The sequence below is a fragment of the Natator depressus genome, chromosome 1 (genome assembly GCF_965152275.1).
Source record: "Natator depressus isolate rNatDep1 chromosome 1, rNatDep2.hap1, whole genome shotgun sequence".
Lineage (NCBI taxonomy): Eukaryota > Metazoa > Chordata > Testudines > Cheloniidae > Natator > Natator depressus.
In genome coordinates this window covers 312,350,787-312,368,596 of record NC_134234.1, presented here as the reverse complement: position 1 = coordinate 312,368,596, position 17,810 = coordinate 312,350,787, and the positions used below count along the sequence as shown (strand labels likewise).

Genomic DNA, 17,810 nt, shown 5'->3' with positions numbered 1-17,810 from the left:
ATCTAAGGCGCCACTTTTGGCCAGTTGTTAAATTTAGAAGCCCTCCCTCACAGAACAACCAGTTCTAAAAGGGCTTCTAAATTTAACAACTGGTTGCAGCGAACCGGCTCCAGCTCACCACTGGCTGCGCCGGCTCCTCCATCACTAGGGCTCGCCGCCGCCACAAGCGGGATGCTCTGGCTCTCCAGTGCCTCCGGAAGGCAGCTCCTCCCTGCCGAGCTGCTGCAGCGGCCCAAGCCGGCAAAGCCAGTGAGTGGACTCGGGGCTGGGGCCGCCGGGGTGGGGTGGGGAGGGGAGGGCTCGTGGGGGGGCTATACAGGGGGTGGGAGGGGGGGTTCAGGGAGTGAGGAGAGAGAAACCTGGTCTGGGGAGCAGCCCCTGGGCACGGCCGGCCCCTAGGGTCTGTAAGGGCTCGTTGGGATTTGCCCATCAATGAACCAATGTGTGGTGGTGGGAGGCCGGGGGGGGGGGGGGGAGGGCAAAGGTAGAAGTTTCGCCTAGGGCGCAAAATATCCTTGCACCAGCCCTGCCTTTAGCTTAGATTCCCTACACTCTCCGCCCAGCTTCCTCAATGACCCAGTTCAGTCGCGCTCCCAGCTGGCAGGGGTGAGACATGTCCAGATGGGCCCCCCTCCCTGCACATTATTATTCCGGTGTGTGCATTCCTCCAGCAGCCAGTGCTGTCGTACGGGAGCCCTGGCCTCTTCCACGCATTAGTGAAAACCTCACCCTGCTTCCACTGGGCAGCCCCAGCTCTCCCCGTGGGCACCTCGCGAGCCGGGCAGCTCCGCTCAGTCCACTGCACAGCGCTGTGGGTAGGGGAGTCGGCGGGGCTCGCGCAGTGTCCCACAGCGACGTGCCTGCCACACGGTCACGCGAGGGCCGGTCACGCGTGGATAGGACAAGTCAAAGGAATCCCCCTCATCCTCCCTGAGTCCCCTCCCGCCTCCCCTGGAGGCGCCGGCGCCCCGCGCGACGGGGCACCCCCGGGGGAGAAGACTGAGGTGTGGAAGGGGTTGCAGGCTGGCCAGCCGCCCCTCACACTCCACCCCTAGCAGCCAGGGGCCAACCTGCCTCCGCAGCCGCCTGAACTCACCAGCTACAGCCCGTCAGCCACGTGGCCGCCTCCCACAGGGCGCAGGTGACCGCCTCAGATCACCTGACCGTACAAGAGGCTCCAGGCGACCATGTTGGATTCGGGCAACGCACCCACAGCAGGCATACGAGCCCCTGGACGCGCAGCTTCTAACAGAAATGGGCGCCAGGTACGAGGTCGCTGCCTGGCTCCCGGCTGCCCGGACTCAAAATGGCCGCTGAGCGTGCGGCCGGCCCGCCCCTTGCTCTTTCTCCTGCAGCTTCCTGCCTATCTCCGCCCCGGGCCTACACGTCCGTTCTCATTGGCCCCGAGCGTGGCGAGCTCTGATTGGGCCACGTTCCCACGGGCTCGCTGTCTGCTCCAATGGGCGCCGGGGGTTGGAGTATGCGTGGGGCTGACGCGGAAATCCGAATGGGGGCAGGGGCTGGGCCCGGCCGGCCGGTGTGGCTCGGCTCGGTTAGCGGCTTGTGAGGGTAGCTCGTGGGGCGCCGCCGGTGGCCGGCTCCTGAGCGAGGGGCGGCTGTGGCCCGCTTCCCCCTGCCCCCGCGCCATGAAACCCGGCCCGCGTCGCGGCTGTGCGCCGGTGGCCGCGGCGCTGGTGCTGTGCGCCGCCTTGCTGCCGCCCCCCGCCCGGGGCGCCGGGCCGCGGCCCCGCCAGGCCTGCGCCACCTGCCGGGGCATCGCGGACCGCTTCAACCAGGTGGGCACGGCCGGGGGAGCCGCGCGTCACAGGGACACGGGGGGCCCACGGAGATGGAACCCCGGCGTCCGGGGCCCCGAGAGCGGGGCAGGCGCCCAGCCTGGTGTGCCCTTCTAGAGCGGAGCCTCGCCCCAGGGGTCCGGGGCTGCTGGCGGGGCAGGGGCGGTCCGTGCCTCACTGTGTGCTGGGGCGAGAGGCTCCCTTCGCATCTCTTCTTGGGGCTGCTGAGGTAATGGGGTTTGAGACTTCAGCACATCGGGCAGTGGTTCATTCTCCGCCCGGTGTGACGCGCCGGCTGCGGGAGCGACTCTGCTCCGGCTCTTTGTTGTCACCTTGGCTCTTCTGTTCTACGGATGCGTGTGTATGTGTGTGTGTGTGAGACGCTACCTGTGGGAACGTTCATCCGAGTATTGGGGTAAAATCCCGGCCCCATTGAACTCCATGGCAAAACTTCCAGTGACTTCAGTGAGGCTGGGACTTCACTCACATTCCCATAGGGCAGCCGGGAAATCAATCTTAATAAAGACTATTCCAGAACCTTATTATGCAAATGACAATCTAGGCACCAGGTACTATTGTAACTTACCTTTTTTTTTTTTTTATCTCTCTTCTAACCCCCCTCCCTGCCCCCATTGCCTTTCATCGCATTGTCTCATATAACATTTGATGGTAAGCTTCAAAATCTTGTTTGTTAGGCACCTATCACAACTTTGCATGTTGTGAAAGTTATAAATATTGCTTTTTTTCCCCTATTACACTTAAAATGTGATTACCTTTTTAATAGTAAAGGTCTACACGGATAATTATTTCAATAAAACTTTATTTTTAAAAAGTATTTTGCTTTCTGTAGGGATTGGCGGATACAGCAAAAAAGAATTTTGGTGGTGGGAACACTGCTTGGGAAGAGAAAACACTATCCAAGTATGAATCCAGGTACAGTATATCTATGAACTTTTACTTCATGACCAAGCCATGCTTCTCATCTGCCATAATGTTATAGCAGTCTGTACAAAAGCATAAATATTGAACATATTTTTTGTAGAATAATAAAATAAAGCTATGTGTTCTTAATGACTTCTGATCAAATACAACCAATTTGATACTTCCAGGGATATTAGCAGTTTTTGGTGAAGACTACAGTCCAGTGTTTTAACCCTCTATCTGATTTTTACCAACACCACCAAAAACTAGGCTCCATTATCTCACGCTGTTGAAAATCTTGTGAGGTTATTTAGCCATTTATTGAGTAGTTTGTTTGTTTGTTTGTTTTTTCTCTGTCAGAGCTATCATAGGCTTGATCTTAATCCCAAGATGTGGTCGTATTTGTTGCATTAGAGTTTGTTAAATAATCGGTCCCTAAATGCCTGCACTATTGTAGAATGTGGTGTTGTTTTAGCAGTGTTGGTCCCCGGATATTGGAGAGATAAAGAGGGTGAGGTAATACTGTTTATTGGACCAACTTTGACAGACAGCAATCCAAAGGTCCAGACTTTCTCCCTGTTTCAATGCTAGAATAGTTTATGCTTTACCTTCCTATTTCTTGCATATGCAGGATAAAAAAACCTGCCAGTTTGAATTGCATTCTTCTCCCAATCTGCAAATTCAGTATTGAATTTGGTCTCTGAGTAATAAGATGCTAGCATGAAACTTCTAGATTTGAGTAACTACCAAAGCTGTGGATTTATATTGCTTGCCCGTATCTGATTTTACTGATAAATATAAGTATCTGATAATTTTTAAAAATATTGTGGTTGAAAATTATTTCTTTTTTCCTTTGCAACCCACTATCATCTATAAATATAACTGGTAAAATTAGTGGTTCTTGTGATTTTGTTCTTCACTGGTGCTGGCTGCTTAGTTGATGATGCAATATTAGCTAACTCTTAATGCTTCTGCAAGAGTTGTTTTGTTTTGATGCTATATTTGGGAAGTAGCCCAAATCACACCACAAAGTGATCATGTAATAAAAGTTAAGAGGTTGGAGTCTAGATACTCAGTGATCACATACCATTCTTAAATTAATTTTAAACTTGTAACTTTTTCCCCTTCTAGCGAAATCCGTCTTGTAGAGATCATAGAGAACCTGTGTGACAGCAGTAACTTTGAATGCAACAACATGGTAGAAGAGCATGAAGAACATATAGAGAACTGGTGGTTCAAACTGTAGGTAACAAAATCTCTAGTGAGGTCTTTATTTGTGGATAAATATCTAAGAGGACAGTCCATCTTTACCAAATCCTCTGTCTGATCAATAAGAACAGCTCAGCCTCACTTTTTTCCCCCTTCACGCTACAATAACTCAGTAAGAAGCTACTATTTCTTTCTCTGTGTGGTCACTGATCAATTAAGATTATGGAATCAGGGTAAACTGTGGAGAAAGTGCATAGTGTAGCTATGAAATTATTCTGAGGTTATTTTATATTTATACTGCACCTCTCATTCCAAAGGCTCTAAAAGCACTTTATTACCTCTATACACAAAGTATTATGAAATGCAGCAATCTCTGGACTGAACGGTAGTACCCAGTTGGCATGCGGTACAGCAATGAGGAAAGGTAGACATTTAGCTAAGACACCCTGGCAAACCTTTTTTCTTATTAAAAGTATCTTGAGATCTCTGTTCAAGTACCTTGAGAAAAAAGACCTAGCTCTTCTTAAATTTTGAAAGATTATTCACAATAAATGGCATATTGTTCTATTTACCTTTGTATGGATCAGTTGCTAGATCTATGAGCCTGTGGAGTTTCTTGTTGTTTGTCCTATATGAACATTACCTTAAAGACACAGGCAGTGTGTACATACTGCCTCTTTTTCGTTGTTTTCCTGGCTTACTAACTCACTGTATAGAAGGTTGATGCTAATGTGAGTCCAGGGATTTGATCCCTTGTGAATTTGTAGCATTTTTCTAATAGCCTTTGGTGCAATCCCATGGTTTGTTACTGTTCCCATCCTGATCAATGGTTAAGACTTCTACGTACTACTGTAATATAAATAAATAAAGATCATACTCAGTGAGGATGGCTTTGTAGGATTCCATATCTCTTCCATAATTCCAGATATTTTCTCAGTTTACAGGTAAAAAAGTAGCCCCTCTAACTGCCAGTTCTGCCAAATTAACCTGGGATTAGTAGGGCCAATTATGCTTGTATTACTTCATCATGTGCTCCAGCACGTCCCTACAGCCCGCCACTTCCTGCAGCTCCCATTGGCTGGGAACGGTGAACCGCGGCCACTGGGAGCTGCAGGGGGCTGTGCCTGCAGAAGGTCAATGTTGGCAAAATGTCTCGTGGCCCACAATCAGCTTACCCTGATGTGCCGCAGGTTGCCCAGGTTTATACTATATTCCATACCTTAAGAAAAAAATTAGCTGGTTGGACTGTTGCCTCACTGTTTACCTTTCCCTGTATTTTTTAAAGTCAGGGGATATGAAATGAGAGCTACAAAAACTCTTTAAATAATGAAAGGTGTGTAATAAACAGAAAAGGTTTAAAGTAATTTGGTTTTGGAATACCATGAGATTCTGGAAGGCTTCCAGAATTAAGGCGTCACTGAATTAAGATACCTCTTTCCATTTAGAAAAGGAGTACTTGTGGCACCTTAGAGACTAACCAATTTATTAGAGCATAAGCTTTCGTGAGCTGCAGCTCACTTCATCGGATGCATCCGATGAACATCCGATGAAGTGAGCTGTAGCTCACGAAAGCTTATGCTCTAATAAATTGGTTAGTCTCTAAGGTGCCAGAAGTACTCCTTTTCTTTTTGCGAATACAGACTAACACGGCTGCTACTCTGAAATCTTTTCATTTAGGAATCCAATTAAGATAGCTCTTTCTGGAAGGCGTCACTGAATTAAGATAGCTCTTTCCATTGTTGACAGAAAAAAATTGTGATACATTTTAAAATTATTTAATCCATATGTTTTGATTTATTTTTGTTCTGTCCTCCAAAACTACCCTTCACTTTTTTTATAATAGTGTCAGCCAAGGTGAGACGTTTGCCCATGCACTACTCTTGAGAATTGTGTTAAACATGTATATTTCAAACAGTAGAGTTTTGTTGAGTTGTGTGATGAGCTAGATACAGGACTCTTTACTCCTTTTAAGAAATTTAATGTCTATTCTACAGAAAGAAGAAGTATCCTGACTTGTTTAAATGGTTTTGTATAGAAACTACTGAAGTTTGCTGCCCTGCTGGAACATATGGACCAGACTGCCTTGGTATTTCTTTAAATTAAAAAATATTAGTCATTTTAAACCCATGAGTATGCTGGCTCTGTTTTATCCAGTCATCTAATGCTTGTCTATCCTGAACCACTTTGTAAAAATAGAACTTTGCTGGAGACTCCATCTGACTTAATGGGGGTCCAGATCAAAAGAGGTGAGAGGGAAGTGGTATCTTGAAGTGGGGCTGAGCAGGCAGAATCATAACAATGAGGGTTAGTGTCCAGATACCATGGTGATCTATATACAATAGTAGTATAGTAAATAGCAGGAAGCGTGTGCACATATGGCAGTAGCTAGTGTAGCTGAAGATGGAACAGCAGTTGAGAGGCCAGAGACAGCGAAGTATCCTGGAGGCTGCTGGGGAAGACACAGGCAAATCCGCAGTTGAGGATCAGGTGGAATGGAGATAGGAGAAATGGGAGGGAGGCAGCTGGAGAGGTTTAGGAGCAGCAGCAGAGGAAGCACAGTCGCTAGGTGATTCTGGGAAAAGAGTAGGAGAAGTGGGTGGGAAGAGGAGTGGATTAGATCAAAAATTGACCTCTCCTATAAGTAGTGCCATTAATACCTGTCTGCAGTTTCAATCTGATCACTCTTCGCAATCCGACTGTCTTTTTGTTAATTGCTAAATAGATGAAGCCTAACTAAATGAATTCCAAAGTACATGAAATTTGTCTTCCTGAAACACATATTCATTTAAGACGTGGAATTAACTTAGTCAAAACTCCAGTAAGCAGATAGCACAGACATAGCTATTTCATACTGGCGCTGGTTGGAGTTAGAACATTTGGATGTGTATGTGCAAGTGAGGAAAGGGTAGGGTCATTCCTCAATCTAAGCCTCTTTGCTACCTTTTTTTCAGCAAATCTATTTTCTTACATCTGTTTTTCAAGAAATGATCTAAAAAGAAATTCAGCACAACAGGTAAATTCCAGATAACTCCAAAATTCTTATGAAAACCAGTCTTTATCTGAAACACATTATTTTAATTTCAGATGTCCCTGAGACATTGATTATTGGCATTGACCTGTATACTGACGTACAAAAGTAAGACCCTGTCATGGGACTCTTTTTTGGTTTCAAGAGTAGAACACAACTTATGAGGAGGTTCTGCACATGATGTGATCTTCTAGTGTGAAAAATAAATTCCCCCCCTCACTTTTTATTGGCTAATTTGGGAATGGGTGGAAGGAGATAGAAAATACTCCTGTTTAGAATGTCAAGGTTTTTTTACCCCATAGTAATGAAAAGTTTTAAGTTATAATGTTTTAACTCTCTTTGTAGCATGTCATGGTGGATCAGAAAGGCCTTGTCATGGAAATGGTCACTGTGATGGAGATGGCACTAGAGGTGGGGATGGATCATGCAGTTGTAACAGGGAGTACACAGGAGAGTTTTGTCTAGACTGCGCTGATGGTTATTACAGCATCCTGAAAAATGATACACATTCAGTTTGTGCAGGTAACTAGCATTTGCTTTCATCTTTGTATAACCCTTTGTTAGTAGTTAAGAATTCTAATATATTAAATAAAATATCTTAGAAAATCGTGCAAGTAGAGGATATGAGCTGACAACAAATGAGAGGGGGGAAAAAATCAGAATGGTTAAATTACTGTGTCTTAACAGTGAGACGTATCAGTCATGCACATGTTCCATGGTGGTGGAGGATCTGGCAAATCGTTCTTCTGAACGGTCTTTGTTTTTTGTTAATCTCTTCTGACAATAATCTTTAAGTAACTTTGTAGCAGAATTCAATTTTTAAATGTAACTATTGATTTTAATGGCAGAAGATAATACATTAAAATATGTAGCAAATATCCTATGAAATTTTGACCGTAGGTTACCATATAATGGTCTATATTATAGCCTGTGTAATAGCCTGTCCTGGTCACTTAAATGGATTTTGGCTGAAAATACTTTCAAGTTCCATCTAAAACATAAAAAACCTCACAGTCTAATTTTGCAATTCAGTGCAGAGCAGACTAATTTAGTAGCTTAAAAAACATGATTGTAGGATTTAACTAAAAATGTTACTTAATGTTAACTGAACTATTAGTAGCACAATTTGGCAGTGTTATAACGCAGTTATTAAGCACTTTTTTTCCATCTGACTTGCTTCATATTATGATCTAAAGAAATGTTATCCAGTAGTATCAAATCCTAATGCTGGATGCATAGCATGTTTCACCAAGCCTTTTGAGGCCAGTACCATCTCAGGTTGTTGGATCCTAAAGCAAAATTATGTGCTAAGAAAAGTGAAGTTTGCTGATTCAGTAGGTAACACTGCTCTGGGTTAGTACTAAACTAGTGCCCCAACACTGTGCTAGTGAACAAAGGGTTGCAGGAGTTGCTATATTTCTGATGAGGTGAAATTTGGTTCTAACCACTTCTAGTGATCAAATAATCTCATGGCTCTCCTCTCAACACAAGGGTGCCAACCTCTCTGTACTTACTAAGTTTTAATGTGGGTCACTACATTCTGTCCCACCTCTTCATTACACTTATGCAAAATACAAAAACAAAAAACCCAGCTAGTTGTATAGTGTTGCTAGTTAAAATGCTTGCTCTCTTCCACTCTGTAGGTGGTCAGATTTTGGTAGTGTGTGTGGTTAAAACTAAAATAATATATATGATCAGAATAAATCTGAGTTTTTTATAAAGAATCATATTTATACGTTAATGTGATCAGGTAATTTCTGGTCAATCCTAGTATTTGGTTGCCTGAAGACTTACAGTTTGAAAGAAAATCTAATTTGTTTAAAGCATAAGTTAATGTAGCTCTAACCGCTCAAAATCTTTTCCTAGCTTGCCATGATGCTTGTAAAACTTGCACTGGCTCAACTGACAAAGACTGCAAAGATTGTAAAGAGGGCTGGATCAAAAATGAGGAAGAAACCTGTGTGGGTAAGCAAGGTCTTGTCCATGCTAACACAAAGTTAAACACATTTTAAAAAATAGTTGAAGTGAACATCAATAAGCTTAGACCACATCAATCTGAAACCATTCCACTATAAGAGCATTTATGGTATCCTTCTGAAAACTAGCTCAGATGTGTTCTGTGATTTATGGTGGTCTCTTGATTCCTGACTTGTAACATAATGCATGGCAATACCGGAAGGATATCTTCCTTTTTCTCAATAAAATGCTTTTCAACAGCATAACAAATGTTCAGTCTGAGATATACCAAGTAATCTGAACTGAAAGCTTGCATCTGCAATCCACTGAACCACAAATGCAGATATATCAAATATCGCGTTGCTGATAAACGTGGGTACATTTGAATACTAAATATTTTTAATTAGTGCTTTAGAAATACCTTGAATGGCATCATACTATGTATTGTGGGATTGCCTAAGAGAACTTATAGCAGGTCCGCAGATAGTTCCCTCTAAGGTGTGCACCTGGGTGGCCGGACATGAGAGAATGAAGGGCCACCCACCTAATTAGTGGAGCCACGCAGGCGTGGCTTCGCTACTTAAGTGCCTGGACCCTGGAAAAGACGCACATGTAAGGTGAGGTGGTCGCCCTGGCGGAGAATAGAGGGTAGGTGGGAGGGGGAAGTGGGGTGAGAAGAGGTGTGTGGGGGAGGGGGGGAATTTGGGATGCGAAGGCTGTGGCAGCCAGAGAAAGAGGTGACTTTCCCCAGCTCCAGGGCTGTGGCTGCCGGGGAAAGACCCTCTCCTTCCCAGCCACAGCTCAGGGGCTGCCGTGGCAGGGGAGAGAGGGCACATCCGTTGCATTAAAAAGGTAAGACTACTGATATTAAAAATATGAGTGTGCTTTTATTTATAGAACAAAAAAATTGTTTTTTTATTTTTAATAGCGCTTTTATCCAAATTGCTTTACAATAGTTAGCTAACAGTACAAATGACAGTTGGAAAGATCGTTAAGTGGTCCACCGAGACCCTCAGAAATTTAGCAGTAGTAAGTGGATCAGATACAATTTGGACAAAAAAACAAAGAAAACTTGTGTGGACATGGCCCCTTTAGAAGTGACTGGCATGAAAACTAATATACAATCAACAGAATTACAGCTATTGTCTATACTTGTGTAGGTAAGTGTAGAACACTGTAGGAAAAGAATCTGTACAAGTTACATCAAGGAAATAATAGTTATGATGTAAGCAGCAGCAGGAAGAAGTGGGCAGCAAGGATGACCCAAGTAGCCTTACTCTGTCTGTCTGATTTTTAGTTGAGTGGATTTGCACCCTTTCCTTGAATTTACAACCAAAATGAGCATGTACTTGGCTTCCTAAAGTGGCATTAATGTTCAACATGGCTTGTTAATCAAACTTAATTTCTTTTCCAATCCTGTGTTGTACTTTCCTCTTCAATCTTGTATCTTTAACAACACCTAGAGCACTTTGCTGGCTTAGTAACATGGGAGCAGCAAATGCAGAAGTGTTCGAGTGAGGTAGAAGTGACTGTCTGAATATTGCAAGTCTGAATATTGCAAGTTACATACAGTAGAACCTCAGGAATGGAGGTTGTTCAAAACTTAATGTTTGTAACTCTGAACAAAATATTATGGTTCTCCTTTCAAAAGTTTACTACTGAACACATTGACTTAATACAGCTTTGAAACTTTACTATGTACTATGAAACTTCATTAGTATTTGAGTGTCAAATATACTTTTTCAAGTTGGGCAAATTAATACTGGGCACTGACTACTTTTTGCTTTCAGGACATTGTGGGCCTGATGCAAACCTATTGGTTGGGAGTCTTTCTATTGACTTCAGAGGACTTGGATCATGACCTGTATAAAGTAGTTCTTACAGGATGTTGAAGATTAACACTTAAACATTATGCTAACTTAACCACATTCCACAGTTGTAGATAAGCTGTGTCATTTCTTATGTTTCAGATGTGGATGAATGTGCTGTAGAAGCTTCTCCTTGCAAAGATGATCAGTACTGTCTAAACACAAATGGATCTTTTATATGCAAAGGTTTCCTTTCAATTACCTTAACATTTAGAATAATATTTGATCTATATAGAATGGAACAAATTCTGTTACTTTCTTCCGCTAGACAAGCGTGACTAATACTGTTGCTTCAAAAATACCCTTTTTTAATTTAACTATAATTTTTTTCTGTCCTAACCACAAGTTAGAATAAGAGAATTTGCTGTTTGTGCCCTCTTCCTTTTTTCATATTTCATTTGAGGGATGTTTGTATAATTGACATCATCTGTAGAGTGTCTTGAAGTTTGTTGCTGGTGTTCAGAATCTGAATGTATTAGTAATGACACATACTGCAATTTTTTTACAACCTTGTGTACGTCACCATTATAAATCAACTTTGTTTATAAAACACTTAAAGCCTCTTATACTATTTGCAGCACTAAATGATGATATAGTTACACCTAGAATACCATTAATTGTTTTCAGCTTTTCCTTGCTCTTAGCTTTCTGAAACTTTCTTTATTGACCAAACTTTCTGTGCTTGGTTTCAACTTAAAGTGGACTTTTCTGGAATGCTTGAAGAAAACTAAATATATTTTTTTCCATTTCAAAGTCCTCACAATGTAAACTAATGTATTGTTGCCATGTTAAACCCTCACTGCAGAAAACTGTCTGGCTAAATAGTAGAAACTATTCAGCTTAATAATGGGTACCCTCCACTGCCCACAAGGAATGTTTAAATGTTAATATTAACCAGAACAGGCAGTTTCTTTTCATGTTCTTTGTTTCGTTTTCAAATCAAGGAAGCTGAATAACCCTCCTCCCCAAAATCCAAATTAAAGATTACAAAATTAAATGCACAACAGTGAAGAAACTAACTGAACAATAGGACAGCCCCTGATGAGCTCCAAATTAAACATCCTTATAATAGTGCCCAGTCCTGATTAGGGGGAGATGGGGAGGGGCCTACAGGTAGTTCCATGTTGAACATGTGAACAAGTTAGTATTATTTTGGGAACTATAATTTCTTTCACATTTTTCCCTCTCTTTCTTATGTAAATTTGTGAGCTTAAGTTCAAGATACAATCTTTTCTGTTTACATCTCATCTGCATTCCAGTATTCATTAATGGTGTTTTTGTTTTAGCATGCGATGCTAGCTGTGTAGGCTGCACAGGAGAAGGTTCTGGCAAATGTAAAAACTGCTTGTCTGGATACACAATAGAAGATGAAAAGTGTACAGGTTAGCTGGATTTTTGAGTTACTCTTAATGTACTGTAGTGCACTTGCTGGATCAACATATGTTCCAAAAGCTGGAATACAAGATGGTTTATTGCTGAGTGTCTCTCTTTTTAAATGTTAGTCTGTTAGAGCTTCAGCTCTTGTAAATGCTCAAAACGTTTCATAAAATAAAAAGCTCAGCACTCCACTGGTTTTATGTAAAAATAAAGATCCCTTCTAATATGCAGGCACTCTGCATATGGCTAAACTGATCTACAGCAAGGCCTAAAAAGACTAGACACTCCTACACAGGGGAAAAAGGTATTGCATTTAACACTTAAAAGTTTTTTCCTGGTATATCCTATATAGTGACAAGATAACTCATTCAGGAGAGTCAAACATATGGCCTCATGATTTCTGACCTGAATTACTATACATGCTCATGTTATGTAGACTCTAAGCTTTAATTTTTATTAAAAGCAAACTTGCAAATGTGAACAGTGTAGTTTGTCATGTCTGCCAGAGTTAGCAGGCAGCCTGAAACAATGCAGCAGACGTGTACTCTCTCTCCTGTTAATCTCATCAGAGTGGCAACTCTGAAGCCCCAGGATGATACTTCGGTGTCTACATTTAATTATTTCATTGGTTGTTACTTTAGCATTGGGAAAAGAGGTGGAGTGAACCCCTCAAGGGGTGGAAATGGGAGTTGCTGTGGAGAAGGAAATTTGGAGAGAAGAACAGAGGACATACAAAGAGGGAGCAAAACAGTGAAGGGAAGATGGGGAGGGAAGATTAAAACAGGCAGACGTATCGATGGCCTAAAGAGGAGCATTTTCTTATTGAATGTGACCATATGGTACTGAAAAAATAGTTTACTACACAAAGCCTCTGATCTCCCCTTGATGTCTGTGCAAATCTTCTGCTGACATCTCTGAGATTTGCTGTATATTGAGATGAGTACAAAGTCCTGAACTTGTCCCACCCCATGATCTACAATCAAACATGGAATCAGCACACGCCTCCCAATGAGTTTGACATCTCTGTCTGAAGTCAGCAGAATCAAGACAGGTCAGAATCAAGCTCATTCTTGAGACAGAATTCAAAACTATGGGCAAGATTTCTGCCTTCTTCAGTACTGAGGAGAGCAGTAAATGAATATACTAGAAGTGCCTTGACATCCACAGAGGAAGAGAGCAATGTTTGTCTTCCCTTGTTGAAATTAAATGTCTTGAAAGTTCTTTGCAAACCCCCTATGTATCTGATTGTTGGACACTTTCGTAGAACTGGGTGCTAGCAGTTTTCACTATAAATTAAACAGTTGTTTGTTTTAAAGCAGTTAACTTTTTTTTTTTAGATATTGATGAGTGTAACCTTGCTGAAAAAGTGTGTGTAAGAGAAAATGAAGACTGTATTAATACCCCAGGCAGTTACACGTGTGTCTGTTCAGAAAGCTTTGAAGAAAAAGATGGTATTTGTGTTCAGACTGTAAAAGCAGGTGAGTGTCTTAAAAAAGGCCCTGAAACTAAATGTACTTTAGTACAGCATGCCTAACATATCAGGCTTACAAGGTGTGAATACTCTACAGCTTTGACACTATATTTGTTCTGAGAGTATCCAGTCACTTCCATTTTCTCATCTGTGGGTGCATGTTATACACATCCATCAGCCCTTAATCTGGGCTTCCTGTTCTACTATCTTTAATATTAAATTGTTTGTGGGTAGAGAAGGCATTCCCAGATAGGAAGTATCAGTATTTAATCTTATTGTCCTACTGGTCCGCTTTCTATTTGATAGTACCTTTCCTTCTACTGCTTTTTATTTTTGTCCTCCCCTTGGGAGAGAGCCCCTCTTGTGTAAGGGGTCAAAAAAATCCAAACCAGGGTCTATCTTATTGTTAAACTGGAGGAGATTCAGAAAAGAGCTACAAGAATTTGTGGTCTGGAGAAAACATCTTATAATGAGAGACTTAAGGAGATCAAGCCATGAAGTTCAAAGAGAAGGCTCTGAGGGAACTTAATCAGAGTCTGGAAATTCCTACACAAGGAGAAGATCTCTGAGAGCTCTTTATTTTGGCAGACAAAGGCATAAATAGATCCAGTGGTTGGAAGTTGAAGCTAGAAAATGCAAATTTGAAATAGGATGCACATTTTTAGGTCAGGGAAATTAACCATTGTAACAGATCACTAATGGATGTGACAGATTTTCTGTCACTTGAAATAGTGGTTCTCAGCAAGGGTTACCTGTACCCCTGGGGGTACACAGAGGTCTTCTAGTGGGTACATCAACTCATCTCAATATTTTTGTCTAGTTATACCACAGGCTACATAAAAAGCACTAGTGAAATCGGTACAAATTGAAATTTCATACAATGAGTCATTTATACTGCTGTATATATGATACACTGAAATATAAGTACAATATTTTCTTCCAGTTGATTTATTTATAATATGGTAAAAATGAGACAGTAAGCAATTTTTCAGTAATAGTGTGCTGTGGCACTTTTTTGTATTTTTTGTCTGATTTTTGTAAGTAAGTAGCTTTTAATTGAGGTGAAACTTGGGGTATGCAAGAAATCAGACTCCTGAAAGGGGTACAATAGTCTGGAAAGGTTGAGAGCCATTGAAAAGATGCTTTAATCTGACCAAGTTATTGAGCTTGATGCTTGCATTACTGGGTGGAAATCTATGACCAGTGATATGGGGGAGCTGACAGTCACAGTAGGTGGTGATGGTCCCTTTTGATTTTTAATCCGTTAGTCCAGGTGAGCCATACTGTGCTGAAGCCCTCCTTAACTCCTTCACCCTTCCTAAGGTCATGAAGGATTGAGCTATGCTTGCCTTCAGTATAATTTTCACTAAATAGCTAAGTTAGCCACACGTGTGCAGTCTTCCTTAGCTGTGTTCTATGGGTCCAACCCACAGCCCACTAAAATCAGCATAAATATTCCCATTTACTTTAGTGGGCTTTGGATCAGGCATTTTGAGTCTAACGCAGAATAGAGATGTATTGCATGTTCACAATGTGAATTAATTGGGTTATAACTCTGCATGTCACCAGAATGTTCAAAAGGCACTTCTCCTTATTTCCCTGCTAAGTGTTAGTCTCCTACACAGCTGTTTGGGATATAGGTACATTAAGAGTCTTTTATTTTAATTGGAAGAGGGTGTCTCTCCTTCTTATCAAAATGCCTAAATTGTTTGTTCTTAAACTTAAGTCAAAATTATAATACAGTGAAAACAAAGGCTTAAAATGGAAAAAGCTATGCTGCTGGTATTAGAGTAGCAGCCGGGTTAGTCTGTATCTGCAAAAAGAACAGGAGTACTTGTGGCACCTTAGAGACTAACCAATTTATTTGAGCATAAGCTTTCGGGAGCTACAGCTCACTTCATCGGATGCATACAGCGTGAGCTATAGCTCACGAAAGCTTATGCTCAAATAAATTGGTTAGTCTCTAAGGTGCCACAAATACTCCTTTTCTTTTTGCTGCTGGTATTGTGATTGCTTCTGCTATAAGTGTATTCTAATTAAGTCCTCTGGAACTTATGATATAGAAACAGTGGCTCAAGTAAGCACAGGCTCTGTAGGCTGGAACCAATTTATAAAGCTAAGACAGGAGACTAATGCAAGCAGGCATCTCCCCAGTATGACTTGACACATGTTGCTGGTTCTTTCTTGATGGATACTCTTGAGTAGTTTCTCTTAACACAGTGAGTTCCCAGAGTCAAAAGGTGACACATATGGTGGTACTTATTCTAAAATATAATTAGAGGCTTTATTCTAACTGAGACACTTTTTACAGGAGAAGAAGTAGAGACATTGGCAACTGCACCTCCATCTGCTGGACATGAGGATTTATGATCTGCATTCCAAAGGAAGACATTAATATCTACACTTTAAATTATTGGACTAAAGTGCTGTTTACCTGATGTACTGTGGAAATGGTGGTGTTGAATATGCAGGTTGCCAGTATGATTATTTTGGAAACTGATAGTGATTAATTGCCCTCCCAGCTGCATTTCTTCATTCACTTAAATAAATGCCACTTTTATACAGGTTTAATAAAACCCTCAAACTACGAACCTCACTCTAGATGGATGAAGTATAGAATTTGTTTGAATTGGTATATTTGATTTAAAAACAGTTTATTCTTAAGCAAACTGCCTATTTCTCATTCTAGCATCTGTTAGGACTGATAATCCTTTTTGAGGGGCTTAAGTTTATCCTGAACTTCATAATTCAAACAAAATGGACTGACCATCTGGGGACTTCTGACGTGAATATTTTTTCTATAGTAGAATTTGGCTTTTAGAAACTGTAAAAGGGAGTCTTTTTGGAAAACTCTTGTCTTAAATGAAAGCTGAATGCCTAATATTGCATTCAATAAAGATTTATTTTGACTGGTGTGTGTCTCAAGTTGCAGACTATCTCCATGCTCTGCCTTAAATGTAAGTTACAGGGGAAAGTAGACGAAAGCAGAAAGATTCCTTTGCAGTTTCAGTATTGGGAGAAAAGTGCTCTCACTATCTGAGCAAACTTAGTGGCATGTTTCTTCAGAAAGTTATCTACAAAACTAGATGCGTTCAAATTTCTCCTAAATAAAGCGGTTACATTTAAATGTTTGCATTGTACTAGGTGTTGTATCTACCCAAGGCATGGTCCCTGCACTAAAGAGCTCATAGTTGTAAGCAGCTGCCTCTTTGAAGTTGCTAGAAATGTATGTTTTCACTAGATACTACATAGGCACACCAGTAACTACTTTGCTGGTGTGTATACAGTGCACAGTATATTAGTATCTTGCCAATGACAAAGCAATGGGTCATATTGAAACTAATATTACTATTTGAATTAATTCTTTAGTGAATTGTACCAGGTACAGTTTTAGTATGTAAGTATCTGACCTTTTCCATGTGCCAATTGATGTAAAAACTATCTTTAACAATGAGCTTGACAGTGCTAGCATTTTCAAAAATAGTGGTATGAGTTTATATGCCAACATTCAGCACTTGGTAGCTCAAGTGTTTGAAAATTAAACTCATGTTACTTTACGTTTTGGTGGGGAAGAGGGGAGGTTACACTTCAGTGAAGTTTTTTAAATGAGGTAGTGCATACCCTTGACTGCTCTTGGGGGGAAAAAACAGTTCAACTACTGGATTTCTAGAGTATCAGAACCCCTTTTCCCCTGAGTCCTAGAAAAGCATCAATGACTGTCTCTTCCTATTGACAAAATAAAATAAGTTGCATTCTTAGGAGGGAACAGTGGGGAAAAACTGATTGGAAAAAGTAAAGGTAGAACTGGACCATAAACTAGACTTAGATTTTGAGCTCACCTTATGTTTGCAACGTGCCCCAGAAACTGCCACCTTGCAAAACTTGATAAATTGGACAAAAGCAAGAAGAATGATTAGAGCAATGACCAAGGAAGATAACCTTAGGAGCTATACTCATGCAGTCTGAGAAGCAAGGTCATGTTTAGGTCAGTCTGAGAAGCAAGGGGGGAGGGATAGCACAGTGATTTGAGCGTTGGCCTGCTAAACCCAGGGTTGAGAGTTCAAACCTCAAAAGGGCCATTTAGGGATCTGGGGCAAAAATTGGGGATTGGTCCTGCTTTGAGGAGGGAGTTGGACTAGATGCCCTCCTGAGGCCTTTTCCAACCCTGTTATTCTATGTTTACA

At 41.6% G+C, this 17,810-nt stretch overlaps 2 protein-coding genes across 7 annotated transcripts in view; one reads left to right on the top strand and one right to left on the bottom strand.

Annotated features, from left to right (window-relative positions):
- The window catches only part of ALG12 (ALG12 alpha-1,6-mannosyltransferase), a 28,662-nt gene extending 27,324 nt beyond the window's left edge, over positions 1-1,338 (bottom strand). For 2 of the 4 annotated variants that reach the window (XM_074942385.1, XM_074942387.1), the window contains exon 1: positions 1,097-1,338. The gene's annotated coding sequence lies outside the window, so the exon portion shown is untranslated. Of the gene's footprint in view, positions 1-729; positions 926-1,096 lie in introns of those variants that run through there. The other 2 variants (XM_074942386.1, XM_074942389.1) reach the window with 1 other exon arrangement.
- Positions 133-16,692, top strand: CRELD2 (CRELD disulfide isomerase 2). 3 transcript variants are annotated; one of them, XM_074942391.1, is made up of 10 exons: positions 133-249; positions 2,647-2,729; positions 3,849-3,959; positions 5,921-6,012; positions 7,300-7,476; positions 8,821-8,919; positions 10,881-10,964; positions 12,065-12,160; positions 13,493-13,633; positions 15,938-16,682. In XM_074942391.1, exons 1-10 carry the CDS (start codon positions 172-174, stop codon positions 15,994-15,996), a joined length of 1,020 nt encoding a protein of 339 aa, XP_074798492.1. In that variant the 5' UTR covers positions 133-171; the 3' UTR covers positions 15,997-16,682. The 3 variants fall into 3 exon arrangements, with proteins under 3 accessions (XP_074798492.1, XP_074798493.1, XP_074798491.1); XM_074942390.1 differs by lacking the exon at positions 133-249 and adding an exon at positions 1,647-1,796 and having other exon boundaries at positions 15,938-16,685; XM_074942392.1 differs by lacking the exon at positions 10,881-10,964 and having other exon boundaries at positions 15,938-16,692.
- Positions 16,693-17,810: the final 1,118 nt, after the last annotated feature.

What these genes read in the sequence shown, in the direction of transcription:
- CRELD2 (XM_074942390.1), top strand. Translation starts at nt 1,647, where the DNA reads ATGAAACCCGGCCCGCGTCGCGGCTGTGCGCCGGTGGCCGCGGCGCTG. An exon ending in TCGCGGACCGCTTCAACCAG is followed by an intron (nt 1,797 to 2,646) that starts GTGGGCACGGCC and finishes TGCTTTCTGTAG; the next exon opens with GGATTGGCGGATACAGCAAA. An exon ending in GAGAACTGGTGGTTCAAACT is followed by an intron (nt 3,960 to 5,920) that starts GTAGGTAACAAA and finishes TCTATTCTACAG; the next exon opens with AAAGAAGAAGTATCCTGACT.